The sequence below is a fragment of the Oncorhynchus keta genome, unplaced genomic scaffold (assembly GCF_023373465.1).
Source record: "Oncorhynchus keta strain PuntledgeMale-10-30-2019 unplaced genomic scaffold, Oket_V2 Un_contig_5916_pilon_pilon, whole genome shotgun sequence".
Classification (NCBI taxonomy): domain Eukaryota; kingdom Metazoa; phylum Chordata; class Actinopteri; order Salmoniformes; family Salmonidae; genus Oncorhynchus; species Oncorhynchus keta.
In genome coordinates, this window is record NW_026288583.1 from 409290 (window position 1) to 434723 (window position 25434).

General features: G+C 42.8%; 1 protein-coding gene across 2 annotated transcripts; it reads right to left on the reverse strand.

Moving 5' to 3' along the window:
- On the reverse strand, positions 1 to 25012 carry LOC118362797 (RNA transcription, translation and transport factor protein). 2 transcript variants are annotated; one of them, XM_052510628.1, is made up of 8 exons: positions 24809 to 25012; positions 24147 to 24271; positions 23077 to 23177; positions 22391 to 22476; positions 12772 to 12860; positions 12473 to 12541; positions 10780 to 10828; positions 1 to 4437 (listed from the first exon to the last, which is right to left on the reverse strand). In XM_052510628.1, the coding sequence occupies exons 1-8, from the start codon at positions 24867 to 24869 to the stop codon at positions 4283 to 4285; spliced, it is 735 nt and encodes a 244-aa protein (XP_052366588.1). In that variant the 5' UTR covers positions 24870 to 25012; the 3' UTR covers positions 1 to 4282. The 2 variants fall into 2 exon arrangements, with proteins under 2 accessions (XP_052366588.1, XP_035599309.1); XM_035743416.2 differs by having other exon boundaries at positions 22391 to 22468; positions 23078 to 23177; positions 24809 to 25010.
- Between the last annotated feature and the right edge of the window lie 422 nt (positions 25013 to 25434).

Here is a 25434-nt window from a genome sequence, read left to right on the forward strand (position 1 = left end):
TTATACACACAAATCAAATTTATTTGTCACATACAAGTGTAAAGGGATAAAGAATATGTACATAAAGATATGACTGAGTAATGGTACAGAACGGCAAAGGCAAGATGCAGTAGATGGTATCGAGTACAGTATATACATATGAGAAGAGGGTATGTAAACATTATATTAAGTGGCATTGTTTAAAGTGGCTATAATCGCTAGCATCCAGAAGGTGAGGTCAGTACAGGTACATCAAAGCAGGGACCGAGAGACCGAAGCAGTTTTTCAATCTCAAGGCCATCAGACTGTTAAACAGCCACCACTAACATTGAGTGGCTGCTGCCTGCCTACTGACTCAACTCCAGCCACTTTAATAATTGAAAATTGATGTGGTCAGCTTTTCCGAAAGGAGGGCGGAAGTTAGAATAACAATAATGATCCAGGGTTTTACCGGTCCTGGTTGCACAATCGATATGCTGATAGAATTTCGGTAGTCTTGTTTTCAGATTAGCCTTGTTAAAATCCCAAGCTACAATGAATGCAGCCTCAGGATATGTGGTTTTCAGTTTACATTGTCAAATAAAGTTCGTTCAGGGCCATCGATGTGTCTGCTTGGCGGGGAATATAATCGAAGAGAATTCTCTTGGTAGATAATGCGGTCGACATTTGATTGTGAGGAATTCTAAGTCAGGTGAACAGAAGGACTTGAGTTCCTGTATGTTGTTATGATCACACCACGTCTCGTTAATCATAAGGCATAACCCTCTTCTTCCCAGAAAGATGCTTGTTTCTGTCGGGGCGATGCGTGAAGAAACCAGCTGGCTGTACCGACTCCGATAGTGTGTCTCGAGTGAGCCATGTTTCCGTAAAGCAAAGAACGTTACAGTCTCTGATGTCTCTTTGAAGTTTGCTATATGAAGTGGTAACAAGACACCTCCTTAGACGTCTGTTCAGCGTGCCTGCTGAAAAAGCCAATCTGGAATGCCGTCAATATTACCCTTAACCTATCATTTTATAGATGTGGTGTGTGTATCCACTGTCGCCAGTGGTTTTGGTGGAAATAAATCAGATGAACTCTCCAACTTGAATTGGACTGTATGGCTTATGTGAGAGAGAAATTATGTATTCACCTTTATTATTTTACTAGGCAAATCAGTTAAGAACAAATTATTATTTTCAATGACGGCCTAGTGGGTTAACTGCCTGTTCAGGGGCAGAACGACAGATTTGTACCTTGTCAGCTCGGGGATTCGAACTTGCAACCTTTCGGTTACTAGTCCAACGCTCTAACCACTAGGCTACCCTGCCGCCCCGTATTCACCTTATTTGTTGGCTATGTGACAATTATTTACTTAACGAACATTAAGATATTTCTGTCCTGCTAATGCTGTGGTTTATGGTCTCCACTCTAGCACCTGCTGTTGAGGACATGGGTTCTACTAGAGATAGCTTGAAGCTGACAATTGATGTGTTGGTGATAAAAACCTAAAAGCTAGCATTTTATAGATGTGGTGTGTGTGTGTGTGACTCGAGATAGAGAGAGCCTGGAAGAGTTAAGAACAATGCCGCATCGTCTCATCTTCCTGGCATCTGGGAAACTAAGTAACAGACCATCCTGTGTAGATAACCACGGTGGCTTATGGGAAGGTTAGAAGTGACTGACTACGCAATCTTGCTATCAGCTATATAAAAACTGCATCTTCTATAAAAGGCTAGACTCTCAGCCTAACGGTCTCATTATTGTAATAATTAATTGATATTAAATAAAGATTGTTTGAAGAAATGACCAAGACCAAGTCTCTCTCAGTACTGAATTTCCACAACACTTATGCCTTTTGCGGGTCATGTAGGATAGAAGCAGTTCGTGTAGCCTGAAACGCAATTTTCCTTTGCAGATTTAGCTTGTGCGAAAACAGGGAGCCTCAATACAGTGCATTCGGAAAGTATTCAGACCCCTTCCCCTTATTCTAAAATTGATTTTAAAAATTCTCAATCTACAGACAATACCTCAATGACAAAGCGAAAACAGGTTTAGAAACATTTGAAAAAACAAAAACAAACAATACCTTATTTACATAAGTATTCAGATCCTTTGCTATGAGACTGGAAATTGAGCTCAGGTGCATCACATTTCCATTGATCACCCTTGTGATGTTTCTACAACATGATTGGAGTCCACCTGTGGTAAATTCAATTGATTGGACATGATTTGGAAAGGCACACACCTGTCTATAAAAAGGTCCCACAGTTGACAGTGCATGTCAGAGCAAAAACCAAGCCATGAGGTCAAAGGAATTGTCTGCAGAAATCCGAGACAGGATTGTGTGGGCGAAGGTTTTACATTCCAACAGGACAACGCAGGAGTGGCTTCGGGATAAGTCTCTCTGAATGTCCTTGAGTGGCACAGCCAGAGCACAGACTTGAACCCGATGGAACATCTCTGGAGAGACCGGAACATAGCTGTGCAGCAATGCTCCCCATCCAACCTGACAGAGCTTGAGAGGATCTGCAGAGAATGGGAGACTCCCCAAATACAGGTGTGCCAAGCTTGTAGCGTCATACCCAAGGCTGTAATCACTGCCAAAGGTGCTTCAAAAAAGTACTGAGTAAAAGGTCTGAATACTGATGTAAATGTAATATTCCAGTTTTGTGCAAACATTTCTAAAAACCTGTATTTGCTTTGCCATTATGGGGTGTTGTGTAGATTTATGAGGGGGAAAACATTACTTAATCCATTTTAGAACAAGGTTGTAACATAATACAATGTGGAAAAAGTCAAGGGGTAGGAATACTTTCTGAATGCACTGTACTGGGGGACATCATTTTGATGTTACGTATCGGAGCGGACACCTTCAACAAACAAAAAGACGCCAAATGACCGAGGCTGTACAAAGAGCCTTAGCATAGAACCTGTCAACTAGCAAGTTCCTCAAGTAGAAGGCAACTGCTGCCAAATCACTGTACTAAAGGCCCAGGTGACGAAATGTGACCGGTCTTCGCCGCAACATCAAAGACGGTGTCTCATGGAGACATGCGCAGTTTGAGCAACTCCAGGAAATTAGGTTGCAGGCTAGCTGTGTTGCCCCATCTCATTGAGTAACTCAAGTTGAAAGCTGACCCGGGGTACTGCAGGCTGCCATTAGCAACTAAATGATCCTCTGTATGCGCATTTTTTTGATAATCGATTCAAGGACATACTGCTGGTGTACTAGCTTAAATTATTCTTATCATAATTGTCCTTGATTTTTTGGGGGGGATTTTTTTACACTGATTGACCACAAAGATTTTCATTCACAATAATAGGGATCCTGCAGTTCCGCAGTTGGCCTTGAACTTCAGTGGCTTCAATGAGAGGGGGCAGTCATTCTCCCCTGGTATTTACGGATGTCAAAAATAACAGGTTTGGAAAGTATTGTTTGTTCTGTGACTGATGATAGCCGAGTGTGGTGTAGTTGTCAAGGATGTTCACTGTCATGTGACTTAATGTAGTTATCTGATGCAGGGAGACTAATGATAGGGGATCGTTTTATGGTGCTATTTCGGACGAGTCTTGTAGTGCATTCCGCTATGAGAACCCTTCTGTCATAGACTTCTACAGAGGCGTTGAATGAAGGACACCTGCGACAAAGCAAGGATTTCACCAACCACCAAAGTAAATTTCCAAACGTCAACTGTGACTTCCCTCCCCCGCAAAAAAAGTTTTGTAAATTTGTTTACCTCATTTTCATACTTTGGCTTTCTATAAAAAATAAAATAAAACTAGATCTTTGAGCCACAGGTCCAGTTATATCTATCCATGTGTATTGAATGAACACACAGCAATGCAGTATTTGGGTATTCTGTGCACTAATCATTTTGTATTTCACCACATTGTCGCCAAATATTTGTTCTTACAGTTTTTTAATCCTTTATCTTTCCTAAGATGTAATTCCTGACTTTTATCGCTGATTCCATCTCCAACTCCAAGGGTAATTTCAGCACAGAATCTGATAGCACTTCCAATTTCTTATGAACACAAACCAAAGTTTCTTCCCCCCCAATGTATTTCATACATTCTCATTCCAACACTCATGCGACAAATGCATTTCTTTCTCAAAAACAAAAAAAACTAGTCCATTTCATTCCAACTGTCCCAAATCCTTAAAAAAAACAAACCTCAAAGGATTAGTCCTAGTTGTTGGACTAAAATAAAATAAGGACAAGGTCTTGGACCAATATCCATGTATAGTTTGTGTGGTACTTCTTTTTCACAGACTGTATGTTGGGGGTTAAAGGCAGAGGTCAAGGGGTCAGGCAAGACAGGTCATCTGCCGACCTTGCCCAGGCGGTGGTCTGTCTTCGGGTCTGCAATTACGGCCTGGACGGCTACGATGGCCTCATTGATCCGGGTCTGCAGGTCACGTAGCTCCTCGATGTGGAGCAGACGTAGGATCTGAGCCGCTTCGTTCAGGGTGGCGTCTGCAGAGAAAGGAGGCACACACCGTTAGAGACCATATTACAGAGGAAGAGATTATGCTCAGTCGGTGATCAGTGGAGGACTTAAATGAGCCGGAGCTGAGAGGATCACCAAAACTAAAAAGAGTGTTTTTACAGAGCACACAACGATGCCAACAACCATCCATTGAGATCAGTGGACAAAGGGCTGCCCCCGAAAAAAGTCATGAATACCAACTAGGATGGATCCCGAGGCAAATGTGGCTTCTTCATCAACATCTTTATGCTTTAGTTAATAATAAAACATACTCTCGTCAGCTTTGATCCATGTCTGGGCCTGAAGGACGCAAAGTTATGTTTGTCAGACGAATCATTGGATCGAAACTGCACAGTGCAAAAAGAGAACACACATGGTTAATGTTCTGAAAAACAAATGTCATGGCTCCCGAGTGGCGCAGTGGTCTCAGTGCAATTGGCATTACTACAGTCCCTGGTTCGAATCCAGGGTGTATCACAGCCGGCCGTGATAGGGAGTCCCATAGGGCGGCTCACAATTGGCCACGCGTCGTCCGAGTTTGGCTGTCATTGTAAATAAAGAGTTTGTTCTTAACTGACTTGCCTAGTTACAGTGCCTATTCATCCCCTTGGCGTTTTTTCAATTTTGTTGCATTACAACTTGTAATTTAAATTTATTTTTATTTGAATTTCATGTAATGGACATACACAAAATAGTCCAAATTGGTGAAGTTAAATAAAAACTTGTTTCAAAAAATTATAAAAAAACGGAAAAGTGGTGCATGCATATGTACTCACCCCCCCTTTGCTATGAAGCCCTTAAATAAGATCTGGTGCAACAAATTACCTTCAGAAGTCACAATTAATTAAAGTCCACCTGTGAGCAATCTAAGTATCACATGATCTGTCTCATTATATATACACACACCTGTTCTGAAAGGCCCCTGAGTCTGCAACACCACCAAGCAAGCGGCAGCACCAAGCAAGCGGCAGCACCAAGCAAGCGGCAGCACCAAGCAAGCGGCAGCAACAAGCAAGCGGCAGCACGAAGACCAAGGAAGTCTCCAAACAGGTCACTGACAATGTTGTGGAGAAGTACAGATCAGGGTTGGGTTCTAAAAAAATATCAGAAACTTTGAACATCCCACGGAGCACCATTAAATCCATTATTTAATTTGGCACAACAAACCTGCCAAGAGAGGGCTGCCCACCAAAACTCACAGACCAGGGAAGGAGGGCATGAAGTCTTTTGGGATAGGGGGCAGCATTTTCACTTTTGGATGAATAGCGTGCCCAGAGTGAACTGCCTCCTACTCTTTCCCAGATGCTAATATATGCATATAATTATTATCATTGGATAGAAAACACTCTGAAGTTTCTAAAACTGTTTGAATGATGTTTGAGTATAACAGAACTCATGACGGGCAAAAACCTGAGAAAAATCCAACCAGGAAGTGGGACATCTGATGTTTGAAGTTTTTCAAAGCTTGGCCTACCGAATATAGTGGGATATGGATAAAGATGCACTTCCTACAGCTTCCACTAGATGTCAACCGTCTTTAGAAACTTGAATGAGGATTCTACTATAAAGGAGGGGCTCATGAGACCTGTTTGAGTCAGTGGTCTGGCATCGTGCCTTGGGCTCATGACGCACGCTCCCGACAGAGTTAACTCTCGTTCCAGTGCTTTTCTTCAGACATAGGAATTCTCCGGTTGGAACATTGATGTTTTATGTTAAAAACATCCTAACGATTGATTCCATACATCAGGACTGTAATGGAACTTTGAGTTTTTGTCTGGACGAAGTGCCTGCGCCTCATGAAGATGGATTACTGGGCTGAACACGCTAACAACAAGTGGCCATTTGGACATAAATGATGGACTTTATGGAACAAATCAGTCATTTATTGTCGAACTGGGATTCCTGAGAGTGCCTTCGGATGAAGATCATCAAAGGTAAGTGAATATTTATGGTGTTATTTCTAACTTCTGTTGAGTCAAATGGCGGATATTTCTCTGGCTGTTTTGGGCTCTGAGCGCCATTCTCAGATTATGCTTTTTCCGTAAAGTTTTTTGAAATCTGACACAGCGGTTGCATTAAGGAGAAGTCTAACTTTAATTCTGTGAATAACAGTTGTATCTTTAATCAATATTATGAGTATTTCTGCAAAATCACCGGATGTTTTGGAATCAAAACATTACTGAATGTAACGCGCCAATGTAAAATTATATTTTTGGATATAAATATGCACATTATCGAACAAAACATACATGCATTGTGTAACATGATGTCCTATCAGTGTCATCTGATGAAGATCATCAAAGGTTAGTGATTAATTTTATCTGCAGTGGGGCAAAAAAGTATTTAGTCAGCCACCAATTGTGCAAGTTCTCCCACTTAAAAAGATGAGAGGCCTGTAATTTTCATCATAGGTACACTTCAACTATGACAGCCAAAATGAGAAAAATAAATCCAGAAAATCACATTGTAGGATTTTTAATGAATTTATTTGCAAATGATGGTGGAAAAAAAGTATTTGGTCAATAACAAAAGTTTCTCAATACTTTGAGAAATACTTCAATACTTAACAAGGTTTTCACACACTGTTGCTGGTATTTTGGCCCATTCCTCCATGCAGATCTCTAGAGCAGTGATGTTTTGGGGCTGTTGCTGGGCAACACAGACTTTCAACTCTCTCCAAAGATTTTCTATGGGGTTGAGATGTGGAGACTGGCTAGGCCACTCCAGGACCTTGAAATGATTCTTACGAAGCCACTCCTTCGTTGCCTGGGCGGTGTGTTTGGGATCATTGTCATGCTGAAAGACCCAACCACGTTTCATCTTCAATGCCCTTGCTGATGGAATGAGGTTTTCACTCAATCTCACGATACATGGCCCCATTCATTCTTTCCTTTCCACGGATCAGTTATCCTGGTACCTTTGCAGAAAAACAGCCCCAAAGCATGATGTTTCCACCCCCATGCTTCACAGTAGGTATGGTGTTCTTTGGATGCAACTCAGCATTCTTTGTCCTCCAAACACGACGACTTTTATCAAAAAGCTCCACACTGCTCAAAAAAATAAAGGGAACACTAAAAATAACATCCTAGATCTGAATGAAATATTATTATTAAATACTTATTTCTTTACATAGTTGAATGTGCTGACAACAAAATTACACAAAAATGATCAATGGAATCAAATGTATCAACCCATGGAGGTCTGGATTTGGAGTCACACTCAAAATTAAAGTGGAAAACCACACTACAGGCTGATCCAACTTTGATGTAATGTCCTTAAAACAAGTGAAAATGAGGCTCAGTAGTGTGTGTGGCCTCCACGTGCCTGTATGACCTCCCTACAACGCCTTGGCATGCTCCTGATGAGGTGGTCTCCTGAGGGATCTCCTCCCAGACCTGGACTAATGCATCCGCCAACTACTGGACAGTCTGTGGTGCAATGTGGCGTTGGTGGATGGAGCGAGACATGATGTCCCAGATGTGCTCAATTGGATTCAGGTCTGGGGAACGGGCGGGCCAGTCCATAGCATCAATGCCTTCCTCTTGCAGGAACTGCTGACACACTCCAGCCACATGAGGTCTTGCATTGTCTTGCATTAGGAGGAACCCAGGGCCAACCGCACCAGCATATGGTCTCACAAGGGGTCTGAGGATCTCATCTCGGTACCTAATGGCAGTCAGGCTACCACTGGCGAGCACATGGAGGGCTTTGCGGCCCCACAAAAAAATGCCACCCCACACCATGACTGACCCACCACCAAACCGGTCATGCTGGAGGATGTTGCAGGCAGCAGAACGTTCTCCACGGCGTCTCCAGACTCTGTCACATGTGCTCAGTGTGAACCTGCTTTCATCTGTGAAGAGCACAGGGCGCCAGTGGCGAATTTGCCAATCTTGGTGTTCTCAGGCAAATGCCAAACGTCCTGCACGGTGTTGGGCTGTAAGCACAACCCCCACATGTGGACGTCGGGCACTCATACCACCCTCATGGAGTCTGTTTCTGACCGTTTGAGCAGACACATGCACATTTGTGGCCTGCTGGAGGTCATTTTGCAGGGCTCTGGCAGTGCTCCTCCTTGCACAAAGGCGGAGGTAGCGGTCCTGCTGCTGGGTTGTTGCCCTCCTACGGCCTCCTCCACATCTCCTGATATACTGGCCTGTCTCCTGGTAGCACCTCCATGCTCTGGACACTTCGCTGACAGACACATCAAACCTTCTTGCCACAGCTTGCATTGATGTGCCATCCTGGATGAGCTGCACTACCTGAGCCACTTGTGTGGGTTGTAGGCTCCGTCTCATGCTACCACTAGAGTGAAAGCAGCGCCAGCATTCAAAAGTGACCAAAAGCCAGGAAGCATAGGAACTGAGAAGTGGTCTGTGGTCAGCACCTGCAGAACCACTCCTTTATTGGGTGTCTTGCTAATTGCCTATAATTTCCACCTGTTGTCGATTCCATTTGCACAACAGCATGTGAAATTTGTCAGTGTTGCTTCCTAAGTGTGGTTGACTTAGTTACATTGTTTAACATTTAACATTTAAGTCATTTAGCAGACGCTCTTATCCAGAGCGACTTACAAATTGGTGCATTCACCTTATGACATCCAGTGGAACAGCCACTTTACAATAGTGCATCTAGTGCATCTATTTGACTCTGCGACCGAGGTTCACCTTCCAGCAGGACAATGACCCTAAGCATACAGCTAAAGCAACACTCAAGTGGTTAAAGGGGAACCATTTAAATGTCTTAGAATGGCCTATCAAGGCCCAACCTAATTCCAATTAAGAATCTGTGGTATGACCTACAGATTGCTGTGGTATGACCTACAGATTGCTGTACACCAGCGGAACCCATCCAACTTGAAGAAGCTGGAGCAGTTTTGCCTTGAAGAATGGGCAACAATCCCAGTGGCTAGATGTGCCAAGCTTATAGAGACATACCAAGAGACTTGCAGCTGTAATTGCTGCAAAAGGTGGATCTACAAAGTATAGACTTTGGGGGGAGAACAGCTATGCACGCTCAAGGTCTGTTTTTTTGTGTGTAATATTTCTTGTTTGTTTCACAAAAATTATTTTGCATCTTGAAAGTGGTAGACATGTTGTCTAAATCAAAGGATACAACAACCCCCCCTCCAGGTTGTAAGACAACAAAACAGGAAAAATGCCAAGGGGGTGAATACTTTCGCAGCCACTGTAAATAAAGTTTCAATAATGCGGTTCATCTAATGAAGGATTGACGTGATCTATAAGCCCAGGACGATAGTAAAACGGGAAATAAGATACACTTACAAGGGAACACACAAAACGTAGAAAACGATTGCAGGTCGGAGGGCCATCAAGCGAAACAGACCAATGAAACACGGTTAACAAGAAGTTAAGCTTTATTTTTATGTTATACACTTGTGATTTTATGAAAGTTAAATATTTAAAATACTGTAGCTTGATGTTGGCCAGGTGGGACGCCCATAAGAAGTTAATAAGCAGTGCAGATCACCTCCTTCTCAGAGTTAAGAATTGTGTGTTCAATTATTTGTGACATTGTAGCATTTAAAGCATATTGATGATAGAAGCAATAGGATTAAGCAAAAGCCTACCCATGTGGTCAACCATTTCAGCATGCTCGACAACAAGCATGGTCTTGATAAATCAATTAGATTTTCACTGAATCTTTGTTTGGTTATTGGTTAGACTACAATGAGGGTGTGGAAATGTTAGGATAATTTTAGTCTTAGTACTGTAACCTACTCCCGACCAATCACGTTGTACAGCACCATTTTCCCAGCACCATTTTCCCTGAATGCTGAGTGCTGCTCAAGCACCATTTTCCCTGATTGTCAAATGCTTCTCAAAGAAGCCCCCTGGTGGTCAAACTAGCACTAACTAGCATTAATGCAACAATGGTTGACACTTAAATAACGTGCCACAGAATTCTGCGGCAGCCCGCAAGGTGTACTGCAACTTTTACAGGACCTGACTGACTGAAAGACTGACTGAGACGTTCCATGCCGTGTTTCCTTTGTGCAGATGTGTCTCCAACTGATCTGGAACAGATCTTGACACAATGTGATGGCCATACCCACCCAAGCAATCCTACAGAGTATTACATCAACAGTAGAGTCAAGATAAATGCCATGACTATCATATCAATAGGACAGAATGTTTGGAGACAATTTAGATTATTATAATTGCCTTGGGCACAAGAAGATGGGAGAATTAAGTGTTTAAAATGTAATCTAGTCAAGTCCATTTATGAGGAAATTAAGGATGACAAGGCACATGGTTTAAAAATGAGTTTGTGTGTATTACTTCAAAAACTCGACTGTGAGCACTCACCTCCGGTATCAAAGCCGAGGATGTGCTTGTCCAAGGCCACAGGGAGACCCTTGAGGAGACAAGGCAAAAACAGGAAGAAATACATCACGGCAATTAAAAGCAAATCCGGACACATTAAGTGCCAATATACTGTATATCCGGCCACTTAAAATACCATAGCCACCTAGACAACTCCAAGACCACTCAACACAGGCCTTACCTAATCATACTATGGGGCCGTATGTATCAAGCATCTCAGAGTAGGAGTGCTGATCTAGGATCAGGTCCACGTTCAATCCAATTCATTGTGATTCAAAAAGCAAAATTGATCCTGAATTAGTACTCAGATGCTTGATACATACGGGCCCTGAGCAGTAACGTGTGCTGAGAGTTCCCATGTATTATCATGTCAGATTGAGAGAATAGAAGTGTAAGACTTGTGATCAAATTACATTTGTTTTCTTTCAAATACACACTGCGCTTAACTTCGATATAGGGGGCGCTCTTAATTTTTGGATAAAAAAACGTTCCCGTTTTAAACAAGATATTTTTTCACGAAAAGATGCTCGACTATGCATATAATTGACAGCTTTGGAAAGAAAACACTGACGTTTCCAAAACTGCAAAGATATTATCTGTGAGTGCCACAGAACTGATGCTACAGGCGAAACCAAGATGACATTTCAAACAGGAAATGCCCCAGATTTTGAAGGCACTGTGTTCCAATGTCTCCTTATATGGCTGTGAATACGCCAGGAATGAGCTTACAATTTCTGTCGTTTCCCCAAGGTGTCTGCAGCATTGTGACGTATTTGTAGGCATATCATTGGAAGATTGACCATTTTATACTACATCTACCAGGTGCTCGCTTGGTGTCCTCCGTCGCAATTATTGCGTAATCTCCAGCTGCGTGTATTTTTCCATTTGCTTCCGAGGAGAAACCCAACTGCCACGAATGATTTATCATCGAATAGATATGTGAAAAACACCTTGAGGATTGATTCTAAACAACGTTTGCCATGTTTCTGTCGATATTATGGAGTTAAATTTGGAAAAAAGTTTGGCGTTGTAATGACTGAATTTTCAGGTTTTTTTTTCTTAGCCAAACATGATGAATAAAACGGAGCGATTTCTCCTACACAAATAATATTTTTGGAAAAACTGAACATTTGCTATCTAATTGAGAGTCTCCTCATTGAAAACATCTGAAGTTCTTCAAAGGTAAATGATTTTATTTGAATTGCTTTTCTTGTTTTTGAAAATGTTGCCTGCTTAATGCTATGCTAGCTATCAATACTCTTACACAAATGCTTGTGTAGCTATGATTGAAAAGCATATTTTGAAAATCTGAGATGACAGTGTTGTTAACAAAAGGCTAAGCTTGTGAGTGAATATATTTCTTTCATTTCATTTGTGATTTTCATGAATAGTTAACGTTGCGTTATGGTAATGAGCTTGAGGCTATGATTACGCTCCCAGATACGGGATTGCTCGACGCAAGAAGTTAATTGAGCTTTCCCAGTGCAAAACCTGTCCATCTGGCACACCAGGCAGGCTCAATTCAACGTAAATGAAAACAAATACTGTTTGGACCCAGGTATGAAATATTGGGGTACTCTTTTGAATCACATTTCAAAACAACGCATTTTGATGAAGCCTAAATGTGTAGGTGGATCTCAGTCAGGCAAAGACTCAATCTTCAAAAGTAAATCACCTCTTTCGACTGGCTGGCCTTGGCTATGGCTTCTGGAGTCAGCCTCTCTTGGATAAGGATCCTTATAGCCTGTTAGACAAGGGAAATGACCACACCATTGTTATCAAATCTGAAATCAGCACAAGTTTGTCATTTATACCCTGTTCATAAGAAATTAGTAAAAGTGCCGACCTGAACTGTACTGGCTCAGATATTTTGGGTGAGTAACCAGGTTCTCGCACTACAGCTAGGCTTGGCTCAGTAGTGTGAAAAGGATATGAGTACGTCTGATATGGGTCTCAGTGGCCGCGGATTCTCACCTTCAGCATGACCAGGTAGTCGTCGTGACGCTGGATCTTCAGCAGGCTAGCCAGGCCTAAGACACCAGCCTTAAAGTCTGGGTTGCTGCCTTGAGGAGCACACACACTTATTGTCAACACAACATGGAGGCTGTTGACCCAGTTACATTCATGAAGTCAGCTGGAGTCACAACTGTCCCCGTTGGTGCGATTCTATGTATGTGCGTAATATACAGTATATCACAAAAGTGAGTTCACCCCTCACATTTTTGTAAATATTTGAGTATATCTTTTCATGTGACAACACTGAAGAAATGACACTTTGCTACAATGTAAAGTAGTGAGTGTACAGCTTGTATAAGTGTAAATTTGCAGTCCCCTCAAAATAACTCAACACACAGCCATTAATGTCTAAACCGCTGGCAACAAAAGTGAGTACACCCCTTAGTGAAAATGTCCAAATTGGGCCCAAAGTGTCAATATTTTGTGTGGCCACCATTTTCCAGCACTGCCTTAACCCTCTTGGGCATGGAGTTCACCAGAGCTTCACAGGTTGCCAGGAGTCCTCTTCCACTCCTCCATGACGACATCACGGAGCTGGTGGATGTCAGAGACCTTGCACTCCACCTATCCTTTTGAGGATGCCCCACAGATGCTCCATAGGGTTTAGGTCTGGAGACATGCTTGGCCAATCCATCACCTTTACCCTCAGCTTCTTTAGCAAGGCAGTGGTTGTCTTGGAGGTGTGTTTGGGGTCGTTATCATGTTGGAATACTGCCCTGCGGCCCAGTCTCCGAAGGGAGGGGATCATGCTCTGCTTCAGTATGGCACAGTACATGTTGGCATTCAAATCAAATCAAATTTTATTTGTCACATACACATGGTTAGCAGATGTTAATGCGAGTGTAGCGAAATGCTTGTGCTTCTAGTTCCGACAATGCAGTAATAACCAACAAGTAATCTAGCTAACAATTCCAAAACTACTACCTTATAGACAGACACAAGTGTAAGGGGATAAGAATATGTACATAAAGATATATGAGTGAGTGATGGTACAGAGCGGCATAGGCAAGATACAGTAGATGGTATTGAGTGCAGTATATACATATGAGATGAGTATGTAAACAAAGTGGCATAGTTAAAGTGGCTAGTGATACATGTATTACATAAAGATGCAGTAGATGATAGAGTACAGTATATACATATACATATGAGATGAATAATGTAGGGTATGTAAACATTATATTAGGTAGCATTGTTTAAAGTGACTAGTGATATATTTGACATAATTTCCCATCAATTCCCATTATTAAAGTGGCTGGAGTTGAGTCAGTGTGTTGGCAGCAAATTGGAGTGGGTCTAGGGTGTCAGGTAGGGTGGAGGTGATATGGTCCTTGACTAGTCTCTCAAAGCACTTCATGATGACGGAAGTGAGTGCTACGGGGCGGTAGTCGTTGAGCTCAGTTACCTTAGCTTTCTTGGGAACAGGAACAATGGTGGCCCTCTTGAAGCATGTGGGAACAACAGACTGGGATAGGGATTGATTGAATATGTCCGTAAACACACCAGCCAGCTGGTCTGCGCATGCTCTGAGGGCGCGGCTGGGGATGCCGTCGGGGCCTGCAGCCTTGCGAGGGTTGACACTTTTAAATGTTTTCCTCACGTCGGCTGCAGTGAAGGAGAGTCCGCATGTTTTAGTTGCGGGCCGTGTCAGTGGCACTGTATTGTACTCAAAGCGGGCAAAAAAGTTGTCTGCCTGGGAGCAAGACATCCTGGTCCGTGACTGGGCTGGTTTTCTTTTTGTAATCCGTGATTGACTGTAGACCCTGCCACATACCTCTTGTGTCTGAGCCGTTGAAGTGAGATTCTACTTTGTCTCTATACTGACGCTTAGCTTGTTTGATTGCCTTGCCGTTTGTATTCGGTCATGTTTCCGGTCACCTTGCCCTGATTAAAAGCAGTGGTTCCGGCTTTCAGTTTCACGCGAATGCTGACATCAATCCACGGTTTCTGGTTTGGGAATGTTTTAATTGTTGTGTGGGAACGACATCTTCAACGCACGTTCTAATGAACTCTCTCACCGAATCGGTGTATTCGTCAATGTTGTTATCTGACGCAATACGAAACATATCCCAGTCCACGTGATGGAAGCAGTCTTGGAGTGTGGAATCAGATTGGTCGGACCAGCGTTGAACAGACCTCAGCGCGGAGCTTCTTGTTTTAGTTTCTGTCTGTAGACAGGGATCAACAAAATGGAGTCGTGGTCAGCTTTTCCGAAAGGAGGGCGGGGCAGGGACTTATATGCGTCGCGGAAGTTAGAATAGCAGTGATCCAAGGTTTTTCCAGCCCTGGTTGCGCAATTGATATACTGATAAAATTTAGGGAGTCTTGTTTTCAGATTAGCCTTGTTAAAATCCCCAGCTACAATGAATGCAGCCTCCGGATAAATGGATTCCAGTTTGCAAAGAGTCAAATAAAGTTTGTTCAGAGCCATCGATGTGTCTGCTTGGGGGGGGGGAATATATACGGCTGTGATTATAATCAAAGAGAATTCTCTTGGTAGATAATGCGGTCGACATTTGATTGTGAGGAATTCTAAATCAGGTGAACAGAAGGACTTGAGTACCTGTATGTTTTTATGATCACACCACGTCACGTTAACCATGAAGCATATGCCCCGCCCCTCTTCTTACAAGAAAGATGTTTGTTTCTGTCGGCGCGATGCGTGGAGAAACCAGCTGGCTGCACCGATTCCGATAGAGTCTCTACAGTGAGCCATGTTTCCGTGAAGCAAAGAACGTTACAGTCTCTGATGTCCCTCTGGAATGCTACCCTTGCTCGGATTTCATCAACCTTGTTGCCAAGAGACTGGACATTGGCGAGAAGAATGCTAGGGAGTGGTGCACGATGTGCCCGTCTCCGGAGTCTGACCAGAAGACCGCTCCGTTTCCCACTTTTACGAAGTAGTTTTTTGGGGTCGCCGGCTGGGATCCATTCCTTGTCCTGGGTGAAAGGCAGAGCACAGGATCTACTTCGCGAAAGTCATATTCTTGGTCGTACTGATGGTGAGTTGACGCTGCTCTTATGTTCAGTAGTTCTTCTCGACTGTATGTAATGAACCCTAAGATGACCTGGGGTACTAAATGTAAGAAATAACACGTAAAAAAAACAAAAAACTGCATAGTTTCCTAGGAACGCGAAGCGAGGCGGCCATCTCTGTCGGCGCCGGAAGTAATAATTCATGGTTCCCTCAATGAACTGTAGCTCCTCAGTGCCGGCAGCACTCATGCAGCCCCAGAGCATGACACTCCCACCACCATGCTTGACTGTAGGCAAGACACACTTGTCTTTGTATTCCTCACCTGGTTGCCGCCACACACGCTTGACACCATCTGAACCAAATAGGTTTATCTTGGTCTCATCAGACCACAGGACATGGTTCCAGTAATCCATGTCCTTAGTCTGCTTGTCTTCAGCAAACTGTTTGCAGGCTTTCTTGTGCATCATCTTTAGAAGATGCTTCCTTCTGGGACGACAGCCATGCAGACCAATTTGATGCAGTGTACGGTGTATGGTCTGAGCACTGACAGGCTGCCCCCCCACCCCTTCAACCTCTGCAGCAATGCTGGCAGCACTCAAACGTCTATTTCTCAAAGACAACCTCTGGACATGACGCTGAGCACGTGCACTCAACTTCTTTGGTCGACCATGGCGAGGCCTGTTCTGAGTGGAACCTGTCCAGTTAAACCTCTGTATGGTCTTGACCACTGTGCTGTAGCTCAGTTTCAGGGTCTTGGCAATCTTCTTATAGCCCAGGCCATCTTCATGTAGAGCAACAATTATTTTTTTCAGATCCTCAGAGAGTTCTTTGCCATGAGGTTCCATGTTGAGCTTCCAGTGACCAGTCAGTATGAGGGAGTGTGAGAGCGATGACACCAAATTTAACACACCTGCTCCGCATTCACACCTGAGACCTTAACAACACTAACGAGTCACATGACACCGGGGATGGAAAATGGCTTATTAGGCCCAATTTGGACATTTTCACTTAGGGGTGTACTCCCTTTTGTTGCCAGCGGTTTAGACATTAATGGCTGTGTGTTGAGTTATAGAGGGGACAGAAAATTAACACAAGTGTCATTTCTTCAGTGTTGTCACCTGAAAAGATATTTCAAATATTTAAAAAAATGTGAGGGGTGTACTCACTTTTGTGATATACTGTATAAGTTAAACACACACGTCAAACGTTTGTATACACAGACTCATTCAAGGGTTATTTATTTATTTGAACTATTTTCTACATTGTAGACATCAAAACTACGAAATAAGGTATGTCGGGTCATTGTCCCGTTGAAAAACAAAATGATAGTCCCGCTAAGTGAAAACCAGATGGGATGGCATATCTCTGCAGAATGCTGTGGTAGCCATGCTGGTTAAGTGAGCCTTGAATTCTAAATAAATCACTGAGTGTCACCAGCAAAGCACCTTCTTCCATCACATGTACAGCTGATTCTCAAGATCTTGCACACTAATGAGACGCTATTGAGCCCACACTACTACACTGTCTGAGTCAAGGACTACAGTTGAAGTTGGAAGTTTACATACACTTAGGTTGGAGTCATTAAAACTTGTTTTTCAACCACTCCACAAATTTCTTGTTAACAAACTTATAGTTTTGGCAAGTCAGTTAGGACATCTACTTTGTGCATGACAAGTCATTTTCCCAACAACTGTTTACAAAGACAGATTGTTTCACTTAATCACAATTCCAGTGGGTCAGAAGTTCACATACACCAAGTTAACTGGGCCTTTAAACAGCCTGGAAAATTACAGAAAATTAAGTCATTGCTTTAGAGGCTTCTGATTGACATCATTTGAGTCAATTGGAGGTGTACCCGTGGATGTATTTCAAGGACTACCTTCAAACTCAGTGACTTTTTGCTTGACATCATGGGAAAATCAATCAGCCAAACCCTCAGAAACACAATTGTAGACCTCCACAAGTCTGGTTCATCCTTGGGAGCAATTTCCAAATGTCTGAAGGTACCACGTTCAACTGTACAAACAATAGTATGCAAGTCTAAACACCATGGGACCACGCAGCCGTCATACCGCTCAGGAAGGAGACGCGTTCCGTCTCCTAGAAATGAACGTATTTTGGTGCGAAAAGTGCAAATCAATCCCAGAACAACAGCAAAGGACCTTGTGAAGGTGCTGGAGGAAACAGGTACAAAAGTACCTATAAACTCTATGAAACTAGTCCTATATCGACATAACCTGAAAGGCAGCTCAGCAAGGAAGAAGCCCCTGCTCTAAAGCCGCCATAAAAAAGCCAGACTACGGTTTGCAACTGCACATGGGGACATAGATGTTACTTTTTGGAGAAATGTCCTCTGGTCTGATGAAACAAAAATAACTGTTTGGCCATAATGACCATCGTCATGTTTTGGAGGAAAATGGGGGAGGCTTGCAAGCCGAAGAACACCATCCCAACCATGAAGCACAGGGGTGGCAGCATCATATTGTGGGGGTGCTTTGCTGCAGGAGAGACTGGTGCACTTCACAAAATAGATGGCATCATTAGCAAGGAAAATGTGTGGATATATTGAAGCAACATTTCAAGAAATCAGTCATGAAGTTGGGTCTTCCAAATGGAAAATGACCCAAGCATACCTCAAGTTGTGGCAAAACTGCTTAAGGACAACAAAGTCAAGATATTGGAGTGGCCAACACAAACCCCTGACCTCAATCCTATAGAACATTTGTGGGCAAGAACTGAAAAAGCGTTAATCTAACTGCTTAACTATTTATCTGTACATGGAATTTCATTTTTTTCCCCCAATTTTTTTTTTACAGGAAAATGCCGCAGGCACCATCCGTAGAAAAAAAAGCTGTGTACATTTGCAAATACTGTGTCCAATCATCATGTGTCAAGAATGAAACAAAGATGCAGAATCATCTGGCCAAGTGCATACAGTTCCCTCAGCGCTCACAACAAGCAACCTCTGACAAAAGTTCCTCTATTCTATTCGAGGTGAAAATGATGAATCAGACACCTTATCGATAGCAACAGCTCATGGTCCTCCTGGATCAGATTTTTTTTTGTGACTCAATGGAGGGACGAAGTCATAAATGCTGATGAATGTCTTGCTCGAGCTGAGTATGCAACTGGTTCACCTCTGATGCTCACAGGCAATGTGTATTGGAAGAGATTTCTGAATGTTTTTCACCTAGCTTACACCTCTCCAACCAGACATGCTTTATCTACTTATTTGCTGGATGCAGAGTTCAAGTGAAGGTCAAGCAAATCATAGAGAAAGCAGACTGTATTGCAATCATTCTGATGGGTGGTCGAATGTTCATGGGCAAGGAATAATTAACTACATCATCTCCACCCTTCAACCAGTATTCTACAAGAGCACACAAGGGACAACAGACACACCGTTCTCTACATTGCCGTCAGCGACCAGTCATCAATTACCAAATACAGAAGGTATTTGCACTGGTGACAGACAATGCTGCGAACATGAAAGCTGCTTGGTCTAAAGTGGAGGAGTCCTACCCTCACATTACACCCATTGGCTGTGCTGCTCATGCATTGAATCTGCTCCTCAAGGACATCATGGCATTGAAAACAATGGATACACTCTACAAGAAAGCCAAAGAAACGGTTAGGTATGTGAAGGTTCATCAAGTTATAGCAGCAATCTACTTCACCAAGCTAAGTGAGAAGAAGCTTGAAGCTGCCCAGCAACACCCGTTGGGGTGGTGTTGTCATCATGTTTGACAGTCTCCTGGAGGGGAAGAAGTCTCCATATCACAGTCTGCCGATGTGGACAGCCCCCTCAAGAGGATCCTCCTGGATTATGTATTTTGGGAGAGAGTGGTAAGCAGCTTGAAACCTATAGCAGTAGCCATTGAACGGATTGAGGGAGACAATGCCATCCTGTCTGATGTTCAGACTCTGCTTGAGGATGTAAGAGAAGAAATCCGTACTGCCCTGCCCACTTCACTGTTGCTCCAAGCAGAGGAAACTGGAGTTCTGAAATGCCTGAAGCCCATAGACGCAGCAGCATACATGTTGGACCTCAAGTATGCTGGCAAGAGCATCCTGTCTGGTGCAGAGATCAACAAGGCCTATGGTGTTATCACTACCGTGTCTTGCCACCTTGACCTGGATGAGGGCAAGGTTCTTGGCAGTCTGGAAAAGTACACTTCCAAGCAAGGGCTTTTGGATGGAGATGCAATATGGCAGTCATACCAACATATCTCATCAGCCACCTGGTGGAAGAGACTTTGGGGATCTGAGGCTCTTTCCCCTATTGCCTCCATCATCCTCCAAATCCCACCAACATCAGCCACCTCAGAGAGCAACTGGTGCTTGTTTGGGAACACCCACACCAAAGTACACAACATGCTGACCAATATAAGGGTTGAACAATTGGTGGCCATCCAAGCAAATTTGAGGCCTTTTGAGCCTGACAACATGCCATCCTCAAGGTTAGAAAGGGACAGTGAAGATAAGGCCTCAGTCTAATGTTCAGGAGGTGGACATTGAGAAGGTCCAGGGAAAAGACATGGAAGCCTGAGAGGAAGACAACCAAAGTTTAGTTTATAGACTATCATTTTACAGATGTATGTTGAAAACATTTTTGGGAGATGCGATGGTTAATTGGGGATCATTCAATATTCCCTTTAGTTGTTCTGTGAAATCATCCCATGTGAAGTCAACTCATTTAAAGTTCAATTCATAACTAAATTGTTTTTTCAATTTTCTATTGGAAGGATTTAAATCATTTGCAATTATGTCTACTTATTACAAGGTAAAAAAGGTTTCTGTTTCTATCTCCATATGATATGGTAAATATATCCAATGTAACAACAAAAAAATCTACATTTAAATGGTATATTCATTTTAATTTGCATATATTTCCGTTAATTCCCACGGAAGGTTTCCACCGCTGAATATTCTCCAAAATGTGCAACCCACATCACCTCCATGCTTCACGGTGGGAACCACACATGCGGAGATCATCCGTTCACCTACTCTACATCTCACAAAGACACGGCGGTTGGAACCAAAAATCTCAAATTTGGACTCATCAGACCAAAGGACAGATTTCCACCGACCATCGCTCGTGTATCTTGGCCCAAGCAAATCTTCTTACTATTGGTGTCCTTTAGTAGTGGTTTATTTTTAGCAATTCAACCATAAAGGCCTGATTCACGCAGTCTCACAGTTGGTGTTGGGATGTGTCTCGTTGCTTGAACTCTGAGAATCATTTATTTGGGCCGCAATCTGAGGTGCAGTTAACTCTAACTTTTCCTCTACAGCAGAGGAAACTCTGGGTCTTCCTTTCCTGTGGCGGTCCTCATGAGAGCCAGTTTCCTCATAACTTTCATGTCTTAAAGTAATGGACTGTCGTTTCCATTTTGCTTATTTGAGATGTTCAAGCCATAATATGGACTTGGTATTTTACAAAATATGGCTATCTTCTGTATACCACCCATACAACTGATTGGCTCAAACGCATTAAGGAAAGAAATTCCACAAATACACTTAACAAGGCACACCTGTTAATTGAAATGGATTCCAGGTGACAACCCCATGAAGTTGGTTGAGAGAATGCCAAGAAGGTTCAAAGCTGTCATCAAGGCAAAGGGTGGCTACTTTCAACACTCAAATATAACATTTTGATTTAATTTTTTTTTGGTTACTACATGATTCCATTTGTTATTTCATAGTTTTGATGTCTTCACTATTATTATACAATGTAGAAAATATAAAAAATAAAGAAACTCTTGAACGAGTAGGTGTCCAAACTTTTGACTGGTACCACACACACTCACACACGTTCAAAGGTTTGAGGTCACTTAGAAATGTCCTTGTTTCTGAAAGAAAAGCACATTTTTTGTCCATTAAAATAACAACATTGATCAGAAACACAGTGTAGTGTAGACATTGTTAATGTTGTAAATTACTATTGTACAACATTAAAAATGGAATGGAATATCTACATAGGCCAATTATCAGCAACCATCACTCCTGTGTTCCAATGGCACGTTGTGTTAGCTAATCCAAGTTTATCATTTTAAAAGGGCTAATTGATCATTAGAAAACCCGTTTGCAATTATGTTAGCACAATTGAAAACTATTCTGATTAATGAAGCAATACAACTGCATTCTACAGACTAGTTGAGTATCTGGAGAATCAGCATTTGAGTTCGATTACAGGCTCAAAATGGCCAGAAACAATTCATTTTCTTCTGAAATTCATCAGTCTATTCTCGTTCTGAGAAATGAAGGCTATTCCATGCAAGAAATTGCCAAGAAACTGAAGATCTCATACAACGCTGTGTACTACTGCACAAACTGTCTAACCAGAATAGAAAGAGTGGGAAGCCCTGATGCACAACTGAGCAAAAGGACAAGTACATTAGAGTGTCTAATAAGTCTGGTGGTCTGGCCCAGACACGGTTGAGCTAACCCACTTTAGTACTACGTTTTTCACTGGTTTCTATAATCAAACGATTCTATCACAGAACATCAGGTACAGAGAAAGGAGTAAAGAGGATGAGAGAGGAGAGAAGTAATGGGAGAGGGGGATAGACATTTAGAGGAAGGAGTGGTTATGCTCACTGTCCAGATGGATGAGGGGATCCGAGGGTTTCGCCGCCTCGGTGGCTGTGGCTAGCGGGCAATTCTTGTACTTCTCAACTGGGGAGCCAGTAGGACACACAACATCCAGACAGTGACCACTTAGTCCATGCCCCCCAATAACTACATACTACCATCAAACTGTTTTTAAAACAAAGACTTGCTTTAGTAGTGTATAAGCACATATATTTAACATTCCTGAATGATGACAATACAGTGTATGGCAAGAGAGGGTGGAACCACAACTAGATTATCCCTTATGGTAGAGCAGCCCAAGATGCCACTGTTAAGACAATGCTGCGATCTAGTGGCTAAAAGACACATGACCACCACCACCACCCCCACAACTATACAGTACAGCCCTCAAACTCAATTCCGGACCTCGAAGCCAGTTCCACTGCTTAAAAAAAAGAAAAAAAGAAGTTGGGACTGATTTAGACCTGGCACAACAGGTGGAACAGAAAACTAGCAGGCTCCGGACCTCATTGGGTAAGAGTTGAGTTCCCCTGCTACACGGTATCTCCAAGTAAAGGTTGGTTGAAAATATACTGTATTGTCTTCTTCAATGGACTACAATAGTTAAACTAGTAATATGTCACAACAAGTAGCCCAAGTACAAACAATGGGCCACATTTTTTGGAATAAAGCACAAGAGAGAAAATACTGTACCATTGTCGCCATATTCCAACCGAACGGCTAGACCCAGCAACCAGTCCACTGACTCCTGTCTCTCTTCGACAGTGAATGGGCAATTCACATCTTGAAGATACTGCATAGGAAACAGAGTCAGGATCATGTTCCGTAAGGAGAAAACTTGCCCCAGTGTGCCCTCCTGAATAGGTGTACCGTGTATACCAGGTGCCTGAGATCATAGCTGTGATACATGCTTCTTCAGCGGTTCACATCCATCGGAATGTTGCTGTTACTAGCTGTTCCCTGGTAGATCTTTTTTTCAGAGCACTTGGGGCCAGGGGTTTATTCATCAGCGCACACCGTAGAAAACATTTTGCACTGGAAAAACTAAAACAAGCGCTGACGGTCTGTGTCACAGTAGTCTTTCCTCATCCCAGCCTCCCCTTACCGCTCTCTCAAAAATGGCAGTTGGAATGAGGATTCGAGGACAGAGGGCGCTTTCTGGTCAGGGAACAAGGATGGTAACTTCACAACCCCAATGGAGGTTATTCAATGAAGAAGAGTGTATCACAGCTATGGAGACCAGTGATGAGGGTGGTAAATCAGCTTACTATGAGCATTTAAGCATTTTTAGGCCTACTGACTGATCTCGGGGCACGTTGAACACGGACGGACACAACGTTTTGGAATGTTCAGATAGATGTAGGCTAATGTAGGACAAACATGCCTCTCCAACATTTAGAAGAACTAATTAAGTCATGGAATTTTACTCTGAAGCATTCGACAACTAAACTGGCTTGATTGTTTTGCTCATGATGTAAACAGTTAGGGAAAGGGTTGAGAGAACACATTGATAATTGATATGGTGATAAAGTGGGAAAAGAGCCCCACCATGGTTCAGCAAGGAGAAAATGTTATAACACATGGAGATACTACATAAACTTCTCCAGTAAGAAAGGACACAGATACATTGCAAAATGTATTGCTACAGTGCACCCTACTGAACACAATCCATGTCGTGTTACTTGGATGTAATATGAACAACACTTTTTCTGACCCAAGGGTTGATTCCAGTATAGTAACTGTAACTAGCCTTGCTGCTCACCTGCTCAAAGGACTTGGGCCATCCCGAGCTGGGGATATTCCTCAGGTTGCCCCGTTCTTCAATTTTGTAGTGTCTGATTTTCTGGTCCTCCAGCCACACAATGAAATTCCTGAACTCTGTCTCATCTGTGCAAAACAGAATATTAGCTAAATCAGTGACACATAGCTAGATTCACTCTGCAAAGCTAACTGACCTGCACAAATGTGCCAGTGGTAGTAGATTTTGAAATTATAGTTTGTATATACAACCGGCTGAAATTCACATACGACTAGTCACAATACAAAGAAACAAGGCATTGATACTGTATCAATTTCCGATGCCACCCCTAACCTAGTTAGGTTCTCGGCCTCCCCTGCCTGTTGGCACTGTTAGTAAGCTCCCAAAAAGCTAGTTAATTAGCTAACGTTACCTGAGCTAATGCACAAAAGTACAAAACCTGACCACCTAACACGAATCACATGTTAATAATTTTTAATGACATAAACGCAGCCAATATAAACAAAGCCTAAATACATAATACAGGCGTGGCTGTATTGAAATGTTTTAGACAGAGTAAGAGCTTGTTAGATGCTAACTAACATATTTGAGCATGGCCATGGCTAGCTCTGAAAATGTACGTCATTCATTAGCAGATAACTCGTTTGTCGTGGTTTTATAGCTACCTTTACAGTCAAACCCAGAGGGATTATGGTAATCCAAAGCTGTCAGTTTTCTTCGAAACATGTTGACAAGTTGTTCTAGCTAGCTTTATAACTAACGTTAGAGAAACTTTTAGCCCGAAAGCGAGACACCTCTTTACTGTGGCTAAAACCTGCAGACTTCTTCTGTGGGGTTTAACGGCGGTTGGCATCAAGTGTTTATGGTGCATTACCGCCACCAACTGTACAGGGGTCGAACAATAAAGAAAAGGCGGAGGGGTTGCTAAATCCACACTAAAACATATTCCATAGCGCCACGGGCTCCCGGGCATGAGATGGTGGTACTGCTTGTGCCAGTAGCTCAAGTAAATCCTTTGCCGTAAAATGGAAAGGCTCTGCTGCATCCTGGCCCGGGTACCTGGCCCAGGTATCCTGGCAGGATATTGACCTCATTCTGTCAGTAGAGAATGCCTGGTTGTTCTTTAAACGTGCTTTCCTCACCATTTTAAATAAGCATGCCCCGTTCAAAAAATGTAGAACCAGGAACAGATATAGCCCTTGGTTCACTCCAGACCTGACTACCAGCAGAAAAACATCCTGTGGCACACTGCATTAGCATTGAATAGACCCCGCGATATACAACTTTTCAG